The sequence below is a fragment of the Ornithodoros turicata genome, chromosome 1, assembly GCF_037126465.1.
Source record: "Ornithodoros turicata isolate Travis chromosome 1, ASM3712646v1, whole genome shotgun sequence".
Classification (NCBI taxonomy): domain Eukaryota; kingdom Metazoa; phylum Arthropoda; class Arachnida; order Ixodida; family Argasidae; genus Ornithodoros; species Ornithodoros turicata.
The window spans coordinates 84,413,462-84,428,464 of NC_088201.1; the positions used below are offsets into that span (position 1 = coordinate 84,413,462).

Sequence of the window (15,003 nt, forward strand, 5' to 3'; positions counted from 1 at the left end):
GTGTGCGGCACGTTTTGTTGACGAATGGTTCGAAACAAATCCGGAGGTGCCCATTAGCCTTGGCTTGTCAACGAAGTACATCAATGTGAAAGGAGCAGTGGCCCCGACTGTATTTTCACAGAAACAGAAGGCACCAATCTCCACCTCCACTTGGCGTTTCGACGTACGTCTCATTCCCGCTACGGGGGGAAAAAAGAAAAAGAAAAAAGAAACACAGGTACGAATCAATCTCTTATCGGAGATATCGCCTTCAGACTTCTACGAGATCTCCTAATCGAACATTTTGAGGCGTAGTTCGGAATTCGCCGTGTTTTTCCCGTTCACCTGGCAGCCGCCCGTGGATCACGAGGAACATCTGACGTCACGCGCTCCTCAGATTCTCCCGCAATGCTTCACGGCAGAGGACGCGCTCCATTGGCGATCGTGTCGGGCTGGCGGCCCAGCGGGCTCGTAATCGTCAGAAATATGCCCTTCCGTACACCTTACTCACAAAATGCTGGTGGCACCATAATTCTACGTAAAATTTACACCTTGTGCAGATCCTTTCTTGCAATTGACAGATTTCGCTTCTGTTGTCCTTTAAGAGGTTGAGATGCTGGCGAGTCGAGCAGCACCTGAAAGCACCGCATGCACTCTTAAAAATGAACTTCACCGCATAACACGCTCCTAGCCAACCATAAGCTCGAATGATATCGTTATCTGCCCTAATTTGTTGAAAACGGGAGGCGTACGCCTTTTTTGTGACACTTATGCTGTTCATAATTGTCACAAAAAGGCGTACGCCTCCCGCTTTCAACAAATCAGGGCAGATAACGATATCATTCGAGATGATTGTTGGCTAGGAGTGTGCTATGCGGTGAAGTTCATTTTTAACAGTGTGGTCATGTGCAGTTTATCTGCTGCTGTTGGACTTGCAGATAAGATATGACCCTCGCAACCGGGTGCCGGCTACACGCCTCACCGACAAGCCACGCCGTGGCTCAACATGCCATGACGAACTGTGCCTTAAAGGAGCAGTCTAAGACAGATTTAAAAAAATGAGTTTTTGATCATGATGGACTGTCCGATGGCTAAATAGTGTTTTCACGAAAGAAATATGAACGTAACGGTAAAATAGCACGCGCAACAGTCGATTGAACCTCGCGAGCGGGGAGAGCTCTCTCCAACTCTTGTAGATGACACGTGAGTAATGACGGGGACCTGCGTCACGGCGTGACGTTGCAGGTTATGTCCACTCCAAGGGCTCGCAAGTGACGTCGGCTGCCATCGGTCATCGACACCTGTCACATGACGGCGGTCGGCTGCAGATCGCTCTGTCGCACGTGCGCTTCTCCCGAGAGACGCATGCGCGTCAGAGAAACTTGAACTTGCCACTTCGTTCCGGGTTGCCTTATTTATAAACATGGCGACGGAACCGCGCTTCGATGCATCTCTCGCCAGTGAAATTTCTTTCTTTGGCGAGTTAACACCGTGGGAAGAGCGGGTTCTGGAGCGTTGCCGAAAGGCTAACACAACATTATACAGCGACACTCCTGTTCTTCCCGACGGTGTGAGCTTCCATGGAGTCGGAGAGCCCGTCATAGACCCACCAACGCCACCGTCACCAACGCGACATGACAACTGGTAAGCCGACGGTGTTAATGCAACATACACTGTTGAATCATTAATTGGTGCCTTTGTTAGGTGTGCGTGTGGTAACTGCTCCGCAATGCCGATGGCGCGTGAGGAGGTGTGCTGCACCTCTATTGCCGAAGTAAGGAGAAGATGTCCAGACGGCTGCATCGTAGACCACTCGGACTTCCAAACTCTTTGCCTCACGACTGTTGTCATGGAAGTTATGGGCATCGAATACAAAAAGTGCGGATTACTGCTTGGGAAGGAACCCAACGAGTAAGTATATCACGTTCCACTTTACTGTTGCTCGCTAATGACAGCTAACAGCGATGCACAACGTTCCTGTTCATACTAAAATCAGTTAAAACCCCAGTGCAGCGGGTGATGGCAGCGTCTTTTTATTATTTTAAAAAGACGTTGCCTTTTGTCAAATAAGCTTTGGTTGCTAGTGCTGTGCTTCGTCGTCCTCGTCTCGTTGCACCGTCCCTTGTCTTCACCATCACCCGCTGCAGTGGGGTTTAATTGATTTTGGCATGACATACCAACCTTCCCAAGTTTTAACGTTATTTAATGTTAATGTATTATTTGGTTATGGAGTACACCTCTGCATACAGAAAGCTGACCAGTTACGCCCGGAACACACCCCGTCTTTTGTGGAACTTCCAGATATCTTACACAAAAAAGTATTTACTATCCTCGCTATTTAGCATTCAAAATATATACGCTGCCAGAAGGAGTGATCAAGCATAAGTTTTTGTTCAGTCTGTGTTCATCTAAACTCAGACTTTCCCAAAGGGTAATGCGGACAGTTCCAGATAATGTTGCGAATTCTACAGTCCACAAACGCGCACCGAAATCAGATGTCATAGTTTCCCTAAAAAGACAGAAAGGCATTCATATCTATATTTATTCATGAAATTGTGTGCAACCTTTGCATTTATCACCATATTACAGAATTAGTTTTAGTGACTTTGACCGTGAAATGGTTTTTAGCATTTGCAGTAGCACACAGTCATCACGTAAAACTGTCAAACAATAATATTTCACCGGAATATTATCACAATCAGTTCGAGAAACCTCGACTGTCAAGTTGTTGCTACAAGTAGCAAACCATTATAAAACATACCAAGAGCAAGGTGAAGGATGAAGGATGAAAGTCACTGAAAAGGTTAGCCAGCTGTAGGGATCGAACCCACATCTTCTGGATTACCGGTCCAGGGCTCTACCAATTGAGCTAAGCTAACACGCCTCTCCAGCGACTTTCGGGTTCAGTGTTCCATATCAAATAACTATTTTTTGCTTTGAAGCACGTCAACATACTTCAATTCAATAATGGCCATGTGTAGAAATACATAAGCAGCACTGGGATCCAGACCCACACCGTCCAATATTTGCTCTCTGTCTAACTGCTTCATCTCCTATTGTGTCATGTCAACATAAAAAAAAAAACATGAAACTGCTTTTGGTTGCTCATATTGCAATGCATATGAAAGAACGCACACCATAGAATGTGCCACATTGCTAAGAACTTCTCGAAAAAGAGATACCACTATCATGTGGACCTAACTCAAGCTTCACAAACACTTCAAACGCTAATTAAAGAAACGAAGTCAGAGCAGCTTATTACATTATGTATCTACGTTCATGTGGATTTCACTCAAAGTCTCATAAAATATTCAAACGCTAATCACACAAATAAAGTAGGAAAAACTTTTCACCTCTGGAATACCGAAGGATCCTGACACAAGCCAAATAAGCTTGATCACAAGATATTCCAGCGCACTTCCAAACATTAAAGCCTGTCTATGGAAACACGAGTCTCTCCTCCAAAGCAATGACAGACTTAGGAGTATATTCACTCATCCAGTACAGGTAACATACTGACACGCAAAAAATAGCAGACTCCTTGGTCATTACGAAAATCAGCAAAACGAACATACAGTACAATGGAACACGGCCCTGTAACCTCCCGCGTTGCAACACCTGCAAGCACGTTCAACACAACTCCATCAGAAGCACTGTGAGCACTTACACCCACTCTGTTAACCACGCATTCACATGCACAAGGTTCAATGTCATATACTGCATTGAATGCGGCGACTGCTCTATGCAATACACTGGTAGTCCCGTTGTTTGTGAACTTTGCATTGCTGTAACCGATCTGAAGCAAAGATGACTTCATTCACATAATTCCCTTCACAGTCTAACAAAGCAGCCGTTCACTTCGGCTCTAAAAGCCCGAATGGACCCTTGCTTCCCCCCAGCCTGTTGACCCACAATTCACATGAACCTTTAGGACGTCATACCTAACCCATTTAAATATCATGCCAATGATGAGGACGGTGCCCAGAAGAAGAACAGTCTCTGTTCGAAATATCAGCAGCTCTTGTTCTGAGGCGATTCCCTTCACGCTTCCTTACCGGTTCTCTGGATTTCTGCCCATCTATATTACCACCTCTACAGTTATATTTATGTGCATGTGGGTCTCACTCAAGCTATGTCATGAATAGCTGTGATGAGGCACTAATCAAAGCACTCAATTAGGAACATCACTTACAGTAACAGATAAAATCACTGTTCCTATTTTCTGTCCATTCTTTGACATGTTCACTAGCAACGTAAAGTAAGTATGCAATTGTGGGCATTTCACAGCTGACAGTGCACTTTGTTGTTTTTCAGAATATGGCGCCACATAGCATATCGCAATTTTGCATCATGGATATGGGGACCACTTCCGGAAGAAGACAGGCGGGTGCTCCCGTCATGTGTGGTGATGGCGATACGGAACAACTTCCCATCACCCTCAGGCAGCTACACTGGTTTTAGGCCTGTAAAATGAGTAATGGTACATCCATCAGATCTTACAGTACTCATACTTTTCTATGTAGCATTATTGACATGTGTACTTGATACCGTTGTACATAAGAAAATAAATGTGCACAACATGGTTTGTTTCTCACAATGCACGGCTATATTTATATGGCATGTATTGCACATTTATTTCTATTTTATCACAAATAGTATGGTTGCTCAACATTTGTACCTTGAGAGTACACTGAAGGCAGCTGCAAGGTCCCAGTCGATGTTGCCGTGCTGAAATCACTTCTGTTTTTGGGGGTGCAGGGTTAGTCTCTGTCAGGAATGGTGGATCATTACATGAGTATGCCTCAAAAGCACCATTGAATGTGTCCCACGTGTTGCACAGCTGTACACATTTGTCTACAAGCTCGTCAAAGTAACCTGAAACCGCAGAGCAATTTGTTTGGTACACCTGTTCTTCCGTAATAGTACCACAATACTTACGAAACGTTGGTTCTTCTTTGATGGGCAGTGCAACATGCTCCTGCTTGTAAATTTTTGATACCTTCACTCTGTATCGGGGCTCCCCTTCCTCAGTCATGGCATGTTGTCTCGACGCGTTCTCGTTAAGGTGGAGAATGGCCAAGTAGACTCTGAAACAACCAATTCCACAGATTTTTACTCTTACATCAACCCTAAACATCCTTTTAGCATACTCATAAGAATTACTAAAAAGCATGTGCACCTGTTCCGCATTGTTCGTGCACTATAGCCCACAGACTTGGGAGCAAAACGAATCAGAAGGCTATGAAAGGCTTCTAAACCGGATGTTTGTACATCAGGCGAAAGGTGCTGGATGTCTTTTAGCAAATACTTTGCCTCAGTGATGGCGGTCAGTTTTGCCTTTGGACGAGAGTCTGCAAAATAAGAAACCATGACTATCTTATTTCTCATTATATTCTTTTTTTTTTCTCTGCCATCATTACCTGGCAGAAGCCAAGGGCGCTTTTGATCACTGAGGGGTGTGTGAAGGCACCGTGAGTACGGTCCATCATGACCATGATGGACATTTGAAACGTGATTGTTGAAACTACGCCACATGGAGATAACTTGTTCAGGATCCCCTTCACTATGGGTGACGCAGTGGTAGAGATGGTTTATCACTGGCTTCACCCACAGTTCCAGAGCTTCACAGTTTTTCTCCTTACTGGCTGCCACCATCTTTTTTCGGATACCTGTTCCAACAAAGAAGTACACATGGGACAAAGTGCACATGTGCTTCATTTCTTCCATTGCATGTTTCATTTATACATCACGATGTTATCACTCTGTTCTTTGAACGCTTACATAAAGAAACAAGCACTAGCTTTTTCTTCCTCAAGTGGATACCTTTAGACACGTGCCACACGTCAAACTGATGTTTAACATCTGGATGTGTTGTACGCATGTACTTCCGTACTCCAGGGTGGCGGTCTGTCGTGAAGCTCTTCAACAGAACGTTTAGATCTGCCAGCTCTTCGAGTCCCCGGCGTACTGCTTCAAGTTCCATGTGACTACTTGATGCCACTTCATTTGCCTGAAGGAACAATAGTTCATAGTAACTTGCAATCCACTCAGTTTCAACCATCCATTAATTATGCCATGGTTATGACTTTCTGTGCTATGGTAGGTGGGAGCATGCCTTACCTGCACCTGAACAGTGTGAACAATTTTCCTCAAACCTTCATGATAGAAGCTGTAATTCAGGTACTTAGAGTTGTGACCAGGCGAGTCACAGCGTCCATCTCCAGCGAGAGATGACTCCTTTCCCTGAATTTCTGTCATCAATTGTGCCTGATGATTTGTCCAGACCTAAAGGGAGTTAGACGGTTTTGGTGTGTACACCCATATAGTCAAGTTGTGTAAGCTCCATTAATAGAAAATGAAAAAAAATATATAGATATTCATTGTGGGCAAGTTTTAGAAGCACAATATCTTTAGGTTTTTTTACAGGATTGCAACTTACTTGTTCAATTGCTGGCAGCAGGTAGCCCCTCTGGTAATTAAAATATGTGTGTCTACAGAACACCTGCAGTAATACATACAAATGTTGTTGAGTCTAACACCTTTATGTTTAGGCCTCCAAACATTTACACTTCCACACCACAAATAAGTATCTTAGAGATTGCATGAGGCTCACATTTCCTAAGAGCTCTTCCTACTTACCTTCATATTCATTAATTCCAGCATTCTCAGCGTCGAAACTGGGCTTGATCCACTGAAGAGAATGGCAGCAGACAAAAGCAAGTTTCCTGCTGGCTTATTGGCAATGTAGGGCTGGCTTTCCCACACATAATTGTGGCCGTCATTGCAGCTGCATTCAACGCGTAGGAGAGTTCCCTTACAAGTAAATGTGGGATTGCAACGCTGCAGGCACACTTTGCAGGTCTGGAACAGCTCCCTCAGTTGACTCTCAAAGACAATATATTTGTTGTCTTTGTGCGGGGAGATTTCATCATCTGTGCTCCTAATATACAGAGACAAGTTGACGCATGTTTCAGAACACCAACTATATGGCACCTACCTCATTGTACTGTCAAGAGTTGGCATGTATAGGCTGTCATCTGGGCATACTGTTGTTATTGTGTCGTCTCCAGATGCAAGGCCCATAGCAGGCACAGTGTGGTCAAGCACTGGTGTTGAAGAACGAACTGGGGACAGTGACCTTGCACGGCGTTGCGTGTTGGATGACTTAGCGGCCAAGTCTACTTGGACACCAATGCTTCTCATGGGTTTTGCATTGAGGTTTGCTTGGCTGCCTAAATGAAAAGATACATAATTGACTTACTATTCCACATTCCACACTGTGCACATTCCATAGCATACCCTTTGCTTGTTGCCTTTTTTTGCTAGTCTGCACTCCAACGGTTTTCTTCAGAGGCTCCGACGTTTGTGTCCCAACAGCGTTACGTGATGCGTGATACTGGTGATGGTGATGTGATAAAGAACAGATGTAAGATGCGTGATACTCATAACTCTGAAATGCATGGTTTGCTCTTATTACAAGTAATGGCTCTGCGAGCTGCTTTTTGTTAACTTCCAATGTGTGTTCCTCTTTTAGGAAATGCTTGTTGAAGATCTGGCATTATTCTTTCTGACATAATGATCCCATATGCATCATATTGTTTTGCTGGGAGTGTTTTGTAGAGATGAAGCAGTGGGAGGATGGGGACTTCCCCCCTACTTCCTCTCCCTTTTTTCCCTACACTTGCAGATGGGTAAGCGTGTAGTGGTTGGTAACAAGCTCCTTGTCGGATTAAGTCTGCGGTGACACACCACAAGTAAACGTCATAATAGGGCACATATTCAAAGTTCTCTCTCTCTCTCTTTTTTTTTTACAGTTCCTAACCTTCTGGCTGCCTGTTTATTTAGAAAACATAGGCTGGCAAAACATTTAAATTTGGTTACAGCACCGAACATTAATTCTAGGTAACACAATATATACTGATTTTATGGACCATAAAATAAGCACAGTAGTGTTCATATTGAATTGTAACATGCGTTCTACGCAAGCAAGTTCCACGTATAATGTGGTAGTAATCTATGCACTCTGCATGGAATGCAATTGAAATAAAATTAGGTTAGCTTACCTCTGAAATGGCAGCAGCTTGTGTGTGGGTCAAGCTGCGATCCTGTGTTTCATTCTGTACACAATAACTTAATAATATTATGCTAACGAATTGGTATCCACAGCAGCTCATATTACCATTATGCCACTGTCATTCTCAATGCACTCTGTACCCACTGAGAGAGATTCAACCTGAAATAAAAACGTTACAGATGATGCCTCTGAAACTGCCACTAATATGGGACGTACATTTTCTGAACACTCAGCCTCAGTTACGGAAGTATCAGTGTGCGTATTGTGTAACACAACGGGGGCGACCTGTAAAATTGGTTACAGAGTGTTATTTACACTGTATCTGATATCCGAATGCAAAACTTACCATTACTATAGAACCAGAAACAGTCGAACCGGTGTCAGTGCACATGCTGTCATGATCATGTAGTGTTTCAATCTACAAAATAATGAACTTACTTCAGAGAACACACCCTGAGACCGTATTAGTAAAACTCTTACCGTGCTTGCAGTGCTGTTTGCAGAAGTTTCAGTTGCAGCGTGGGCGTTCATCCTTTGCCGTTTGCTTTGCGCGCTGGCGCCAGGTAAGTTTTGCGAGGGAGTAACCCCACGCTTGAGGTAGATCCGAAAGTCGGCACCGACGGATTCCGCAATACTTGGCGGTGATTCGTAGTCGGTCTGATTGAAGTGCAGACTGCATATTCGCAGGTCAGTGTTTGGATCAATATCCTGACGGTGAATTAGAGAAAGCCACCTGCTTCTTGCTGGCTCATTCGCCGGAACCTTATGCGTACGACAGCCAGACGTCCATTTCGTTTTCTGATTCACGCAGCCCCGAATGCCGCACGGCATCGCTGCTCACCAAGTCGAAGGCACACTTGGATACGGGACTTTCTCCACACAAATAAAACAGAATTTTTCAACTGAGCGCTGTCTGCAACACCTATCGCCTGTACGTCTGGGTTGCACTACCAGGACAAGGAAGCAACAAAATCGGAAAATCGGGTGGATTGAGGTCAGCACTCCTCCAAAAGGGATTGGGGACGTGCAGGTGCAGCGCGTGTGAAAGTTGCTACTCTTGTCCTAGTTGAAGTTGCACACAGAAAGAATTCACTTTGTTTGTCTTGTTTTCCGGGAACGAATACTATAGAGCAGCGTCGTGTTGCATCTCTCCGCGAACGGCGCGAACCGCCACCATGCCCGCAGCATCATGTGAGCCGCAGGCACTTTTCGTTAGTTCGACAAATATATAATGAATATAAGACACACGATCGCATGGCGCGTATGAACGTAATATTCTATAGTACGTTTGCACCCCTGTTTTATGTTCCAAAACAACAGAACATAGCGCATGTAGCTGTCGACAACGAGCGCGCGATATCCGAAGCAGACGATTTTTTTCGTAGCCAATGAGAGCGCTTTTAACGTTTGACGTCACAGTTCATAGGGAGTGGCTTGTGGCTCGAGCGCGCGAGCCTCCCGTCACGGTAGCAATTTTATAAATTGAATTGCGCTGTTATAAAACGTTTTTCAGCCGAAATATTTTGCACGCATGATTTTTACACACTGATTGACGGATTAAAGTTGGTTTTCAGCAAATCTAATTCCCTTTCCATGCTCCTTTAAGGATCCTACCTAATTTGGTATCAGCGACTTTCACCACTCTATTCCCCTAAACTATTGTTCTTCTATGTAAAGTATCATAAACTTCATTTCAAATTTTGAGAATGATGACGTCATGGGGTGCCATATCTACCAACCCGTCTGCCAACATTGCTCCTCCACGGTTGATTTCCTTCTCTTCGCCACAGCTGCTGGACTTCTTCCAAGGTGCAGTTTTGATGACAGCATGCAGCTGTTGCTATCACATGAAGCGAAAGCACCTACACACCTTTACAGAATACGTAACTTTGAAGTTTTTTTTAAAAAAGTTCCGTGTTAGCGCCACGAAGCAACTGTGACTATAAGTGGCGTACAGACGTGGACAGACGGAGAGAGGGCAGCAGGAGGGACTGGGCGATGGGGGGTTAGTATCATAGATTGAGAAGTTACTCGTCAAAAAGAACTCGTTACAAGTTAAGTTACCGTGTGCAAAATGTAAATAAGTTAATAACGAAGTTCTTCAGGCTGAAATGTAACTCGCAGTTACTGAGTTACTTAAAAGAAGAACAAGTTACTTCCAAGTTACTGCGGACACAAAATAGCATTACTCAGGTGCAGCGCGCGTGAGCAGTTGAGTTAGACCTTGAGTTGCTTGCGGAGGAGTGCAGCACGCTTAGATCGTTTTCGTTTATGTCCAACAATAGACCTCCCCCTGTTTGTAAACATATGACGTCATAGTGTTCGACAGCGCTACAAATTTGGTAGAATTGAACTACGCTCGAAGCTAGAGGTGAACAAGGTCGCGCCCGAAAGCCACGGTATTAAGGGATTACGATATGGTCCCTTAAAGGGACGCGACCCTCGGTCCTGCTTTTCTTTCAATGGGAGGCAGCGAACAAGTGTCCATTCGTGAAACTCAGCCCTCTCCTTCCGATTTGTTTCGGTTTCAGTCTGTCTACCAATGTCATGATGACGTTTATCTGGTAGAGGTCTATCCGAACGCTTTGCATCTTACCCCTTTGGGCGCACAGTGGCTCAGTTTCATTTCAATGGCAGCGGTTCTTACTTCCTGAATAAAATACTGTCATTGATTGAATATCACGTTTTATGGCAAAAAATGCCATGAAGGAACTGGAGAGAAAACAAGAAAATATGTGGACGTGAGTGAAAAGTGAGTTAAAAGTAACTTGGAACTTAAGTTACTTTGCAAAGTTACCTGAAAAAGGAACGAGTTCCTCTTAAAGTTACCACGGCGCAAAAGTACCGAGTTAAGTTACAAAAAAAAAAGGAACCTAGTTACAGTAACGAGTTACCTAGTTAGTTAATATGCGTCCTGGGCCGACTTCAGGGGGAACTGTGCCGACATTTGTCTGGAAGACAGACAAAAGCCCAGGGAAAACCTCAGACAGAACAGCCGGTGCGGGGATTGGAACCCGTGTCACCTCCCAGTCTCGGCGTGGAAAGCGATCATCTTGACCACTATGCCACAGGAGCTGGTGCTCTTTCAAGTTGTGTATGTTCATTCGAAAACTCGTGCAAGCACGTTAAGTTCACTGACTCCGTTTTTATTTTGTGTATTGAGTCTTTAAGTGGGGGCTGATTTGTAATACGAAATAAAATAAATATATATATATTTTAAATCTGCAGTAGCATTTTAATACAGATTGTCACCACATGAGGCGCTCTTAGCCAACAAGGATGTTCTTCGTTTACTGATAAAATTCCAGCGCACAGCAAGAAGGCAATGTAATATGTGTCCAACAGTGATGTACATACGCCGAAAGCTGCAGCGCCCTCGCGTGCCGTATAGTTTTTCACGCACTTCGTGAAGTATTCGGTGATGGCTGCCGTTCGTGCATTCTTTTCAATGCGACCCTTAATGAGGCATTCTTGAATACCGCTCGCCTTCGTTCCTATTTGAACAGAGATAATGCGGTGTGGTCTACTTTGCTGTCTTTCAGAAGTGCATAGTATATTTTGCGAAAGTTTCAACGGTGGAGGGATCCAGTTCGGCGGAGTAGGAATTTTAAATGCTGCACAAAAAGGAGGACGACAATGGACGACATTGGCACCTCTCCAGGCCGGCAGATGCGTAATGGACTCACTAATGGATGCCAGGCGCTGGATGCGTCCCAGCAGTTCGATCGGAGGAACACATGACGCGCGAGAGAGAGGAGAAAAAAAAATACGAAAGTTGGAGCATTATCGGAGGGGGTATGGTTCACTGCATTCAACTATTACGTCTGTAGATCGAGTGCTGTCTGCAAGAGTGTTCTGCGTAGTTAGTTAGAGACAGCCTGCTGACAACGCCAGAATGCGTACCTTTTTTCCCCCTCCACTCTTAAAACAGAACCCCACCACATAACACGATCCTTGTCAACCATCATTCCGAATGATGTCGTTCTGTCTTACGATTATTTGAAAACGAGATGCGTACTCCTTTTTGTGATACTTATGAGGTTATATTAATGGTCGCAAAACTGTCGCGCCATGCGCTTTCCGCAAAAAGAAAGAGTGATAACCATGTGCTACGGTTCGCCTTCAAAGTTGTTCGGACTTGTTAAAGTTACTTTGAAAAAATATCTGCGTTGCAGTTACAACAAATCGGTTCAAACTTATCTAAGTTACGGTTAGAGGTGTCTCATGGGATGAATACACTCATACAGTTACATGTCCCTCTCAAAAACTACTCGATAATTTTACAGTCACTTTCCTCCATAATCCTTCAAGGGTTAACTACATCATAAAAATAAAATCTTCTCGGTTCACCTGATGTATTCAGTAATATATTGATTAGTGGTAAACGAATAATTTAATATTTAAAGATTCTATACACGTGTGAGTAACAAACTATAAACATATTTTTGTTCGCAGTACATTGACTAGATGGTAGATGCTCGTCATGTGCCCAATTGGAGTTGATTTACACGTAAGGCGCGTCGGACTATTTGTGTGGCGACATGCCCGTAGACCTGCGGATAATTCCGACCACCTGGGGTTCTTTTGACGTGCGCCGCAAATCTCCGGCACACGGTTATGTACCCACTCTATCCCCTATTCCATGCAATTGTTTGTATGGTTTAACTTGGATGTGATCTATGTGTTCAATCGCTTGCCTGCCTTATAAAAATGCACTCGAAAAAAAGATACCGGTTACTTAAACGAGTAACTGAGTTACAGCTGAGTTACTCAACAACCCTGGTGAAATTATGTTTTAAGGGTGCAGGTGCAGCATGTGCTGTGCATTCTTAAAGGGACTGTCGCATCCGTCACGGTCGATTCCGAAACTATAGTGCCGTTTTACTTCGGTTTCATCACCGACAACAACGTCGAAAATCTGACGCGAATCAGTGCGTTGTTTCTGTGCAATTTGATGTAATACATTGTATGAGCAGAAGACGGATGTTGAGAGTATGCTGGAATTTCCTCTCTGGAAATTGGAGAAAACGTCACTCGGATAAGGTCAATCAGGGAGTGCCCTTTAGCGCGGACAGGTTCAATCAGGAAGCGGCCGGAGGGCATTAGACGACTGGCGATCAGACGAGGGCGGGTGGGACGGCGTCTGCAGGTCGCGGAAAGTCAGTGATGGGCTTTTGGCATGCCACTTCTGGGTTAGCGTCAGACGTGTTCGTACATCCAGGAGCGTAACACACTGTTCCATGCGACACGGTAACGTCAGAACTCACACTGGTAAGCGAAAGGCGGCCTATTTACCGAGGACTTTTGACTTAGTATATCGTGGCGCGAAAGTGAAACAGACAAGCTCGCAGAGACAATTGCCGGCGCTGCGCTCCCATTCGTGTGCATGGCTTATGTCGTCGTGATATTACTATCGCTGTGGCTTTCTTAGCTGCAGAGGGAGTGCGAATCTTTAAAACTCGTTTATTTAATATGTAAGCCGTTTTCGGAAGAGAAACTTGGCCAAGTAGACTGTGAACACGACCGTTTGCTTGCTCCTTTGGAGCAACGTGCCGCATAGAACGGAGAGGACGTGCCGCGAACGTTTTACTCGACCGTCGCGAGAGGCGCTAGCCCATGCGGACGGTAAAGGATGCAACCATGGTGTCCCATAGCTGTTTTTTCCCCTACCATTTTTTATTTTTATTTTACGCTGTTGAGAAAAGAGGTGTGAAGCGTGTGAAGCGCTTTGTGTTATGCTAAGTTGAGTACAGTTAAAAGTCATTGCTTACTTTGTTCGCTGCGAGATCGACCTATAGGGGCGACACTGTCACCTTTCTAGTGTGGATAACACGTGGGCCGTGTTCGGAGTTAATGGTTCTTTTCTGTAATTCTTGTGTATATTCACCGGAAGATCACTTGTGCCGCGATGGTACGACACTGTTCGGTTCCCCAATGCTCCACCTACTGCCCTGAACGCGGAATAAACGTGTAAAAGCAGACGACGCGTCCACACTGCGGTAGTTCTCTGTTCTCCGCAGCGCGCCGACACCGTTCGATCTCAGAGCGAATAGGTATGTTAGTTCGCGTTCTTACCTGCACAGCTTGTCAGGCCAAAAATTCTGTCTAGCCGCCTGTCGTATACAATTTTCAGAACATGATTACGGAACAGGTCAGATCCTTTTCGGATGTCAGCTCCGTTTTCTCGGCCTCTAGCGTCTTCCTGATAAGTGGTGCCACTCCCACATCTCCCGATGAGGGACCCACAAATTTCCCGTAGGGTACATTTACACGGGAGCTTCATACCAGTTCTCTTGATCTAGCATGCTCATAACCTTTATTAGAGCAGACTTTCCAAACGATAAACTAACGCAGCATGGGTTAATTCCATACTGGTCGCTTACGGCCAAGTTTTATACTTGTTGCAGAATAAAATTAGCCATTGTGTGTTGTCCCGAAAGGGATGTGCGTCGTTTAAAGCGCGCACTGCCTTGTTGTTCACGTACTCCGAAAGCTTCGCAGCAGTTTCATCGTACTTTACTTTCTAGCGCGATGTATGACAGCGCTACGGAGCGAGAGGAACATTCCGCAGTTGACCTTCACCATTCAGCCTAGTCAGTAATTAAAATCCTTCTGCTATGCACCTTTGAATCTTCGCCACTTCGTCTCAACAGCTTGTAGTCCTTGCACTTTGATCTGCGTTTTCATGCGTTTCGTCTCCTTTCCGGGTTCCTTAGTGAAGCCTTCTACGTCGAAGGACGTTTGCCATGCCTTGTTTTATGTTTTCGTTTGGAAGCCACGCGATTTCGATGCCATTGCAACTTCAAATTTTCCTTCTACGATGTACCAGCTCATCTGCAATGCAGGCCCTGTTTCTATTATTTTATTCTGGTTATGAATCGGCAGCCCAGAGGATGGTCCACCGCGAGACAAATTACGTCGCTTAGTCAGGATAGTCGGAGGATATTGGT

General features: G+C 44.8%; 1 protein-coding gene and 1 long non-coding RNA gene across 2 annotated transcripts; one reads left to right on the plus strand and one right to left on the minus strand.

The window, feature by feature from the left end:
- The first annotated feature begins 1,299 nt into the window (after positions 1-1,299).
- LOC135401711 (P2X purinoceptor 7-like) lies at positions 1,300-4,561 on the plus strand. The gene is made up of 3 exons (XM_064634252.1): positions 1,300-1,623; positions 1,684-1,890; positions 4,294-4,561. The coding sequence occupies exons 1-3, from the start codon at positions 1,403-1,405 to the stop codon at positions 4,451-4,453; spliced, it is 588 nt and encodes a 195-aa protein (XP_064490322.1). The 5' UTR covers positions 1,300-1,402; the 3' UTR covers positions 4,454-4,561.
- Positions 4,161-5,033, minus strand: LOC135401717 (uncharacterized). The gene is made up of 3 exons (XR_010424891.1): positions 4,918-5,033; positions 4,658-4,854; positions 4,161-4,442 (listed from the first exon to the last, which is right to left on the minus strand). It is a non-coding gene; the product is annotated as an uncharacterized LOC135401717 (long non-coding RNA).
- Positions 5,034-15,003: the final 9,970 nt, after the last annotated feature.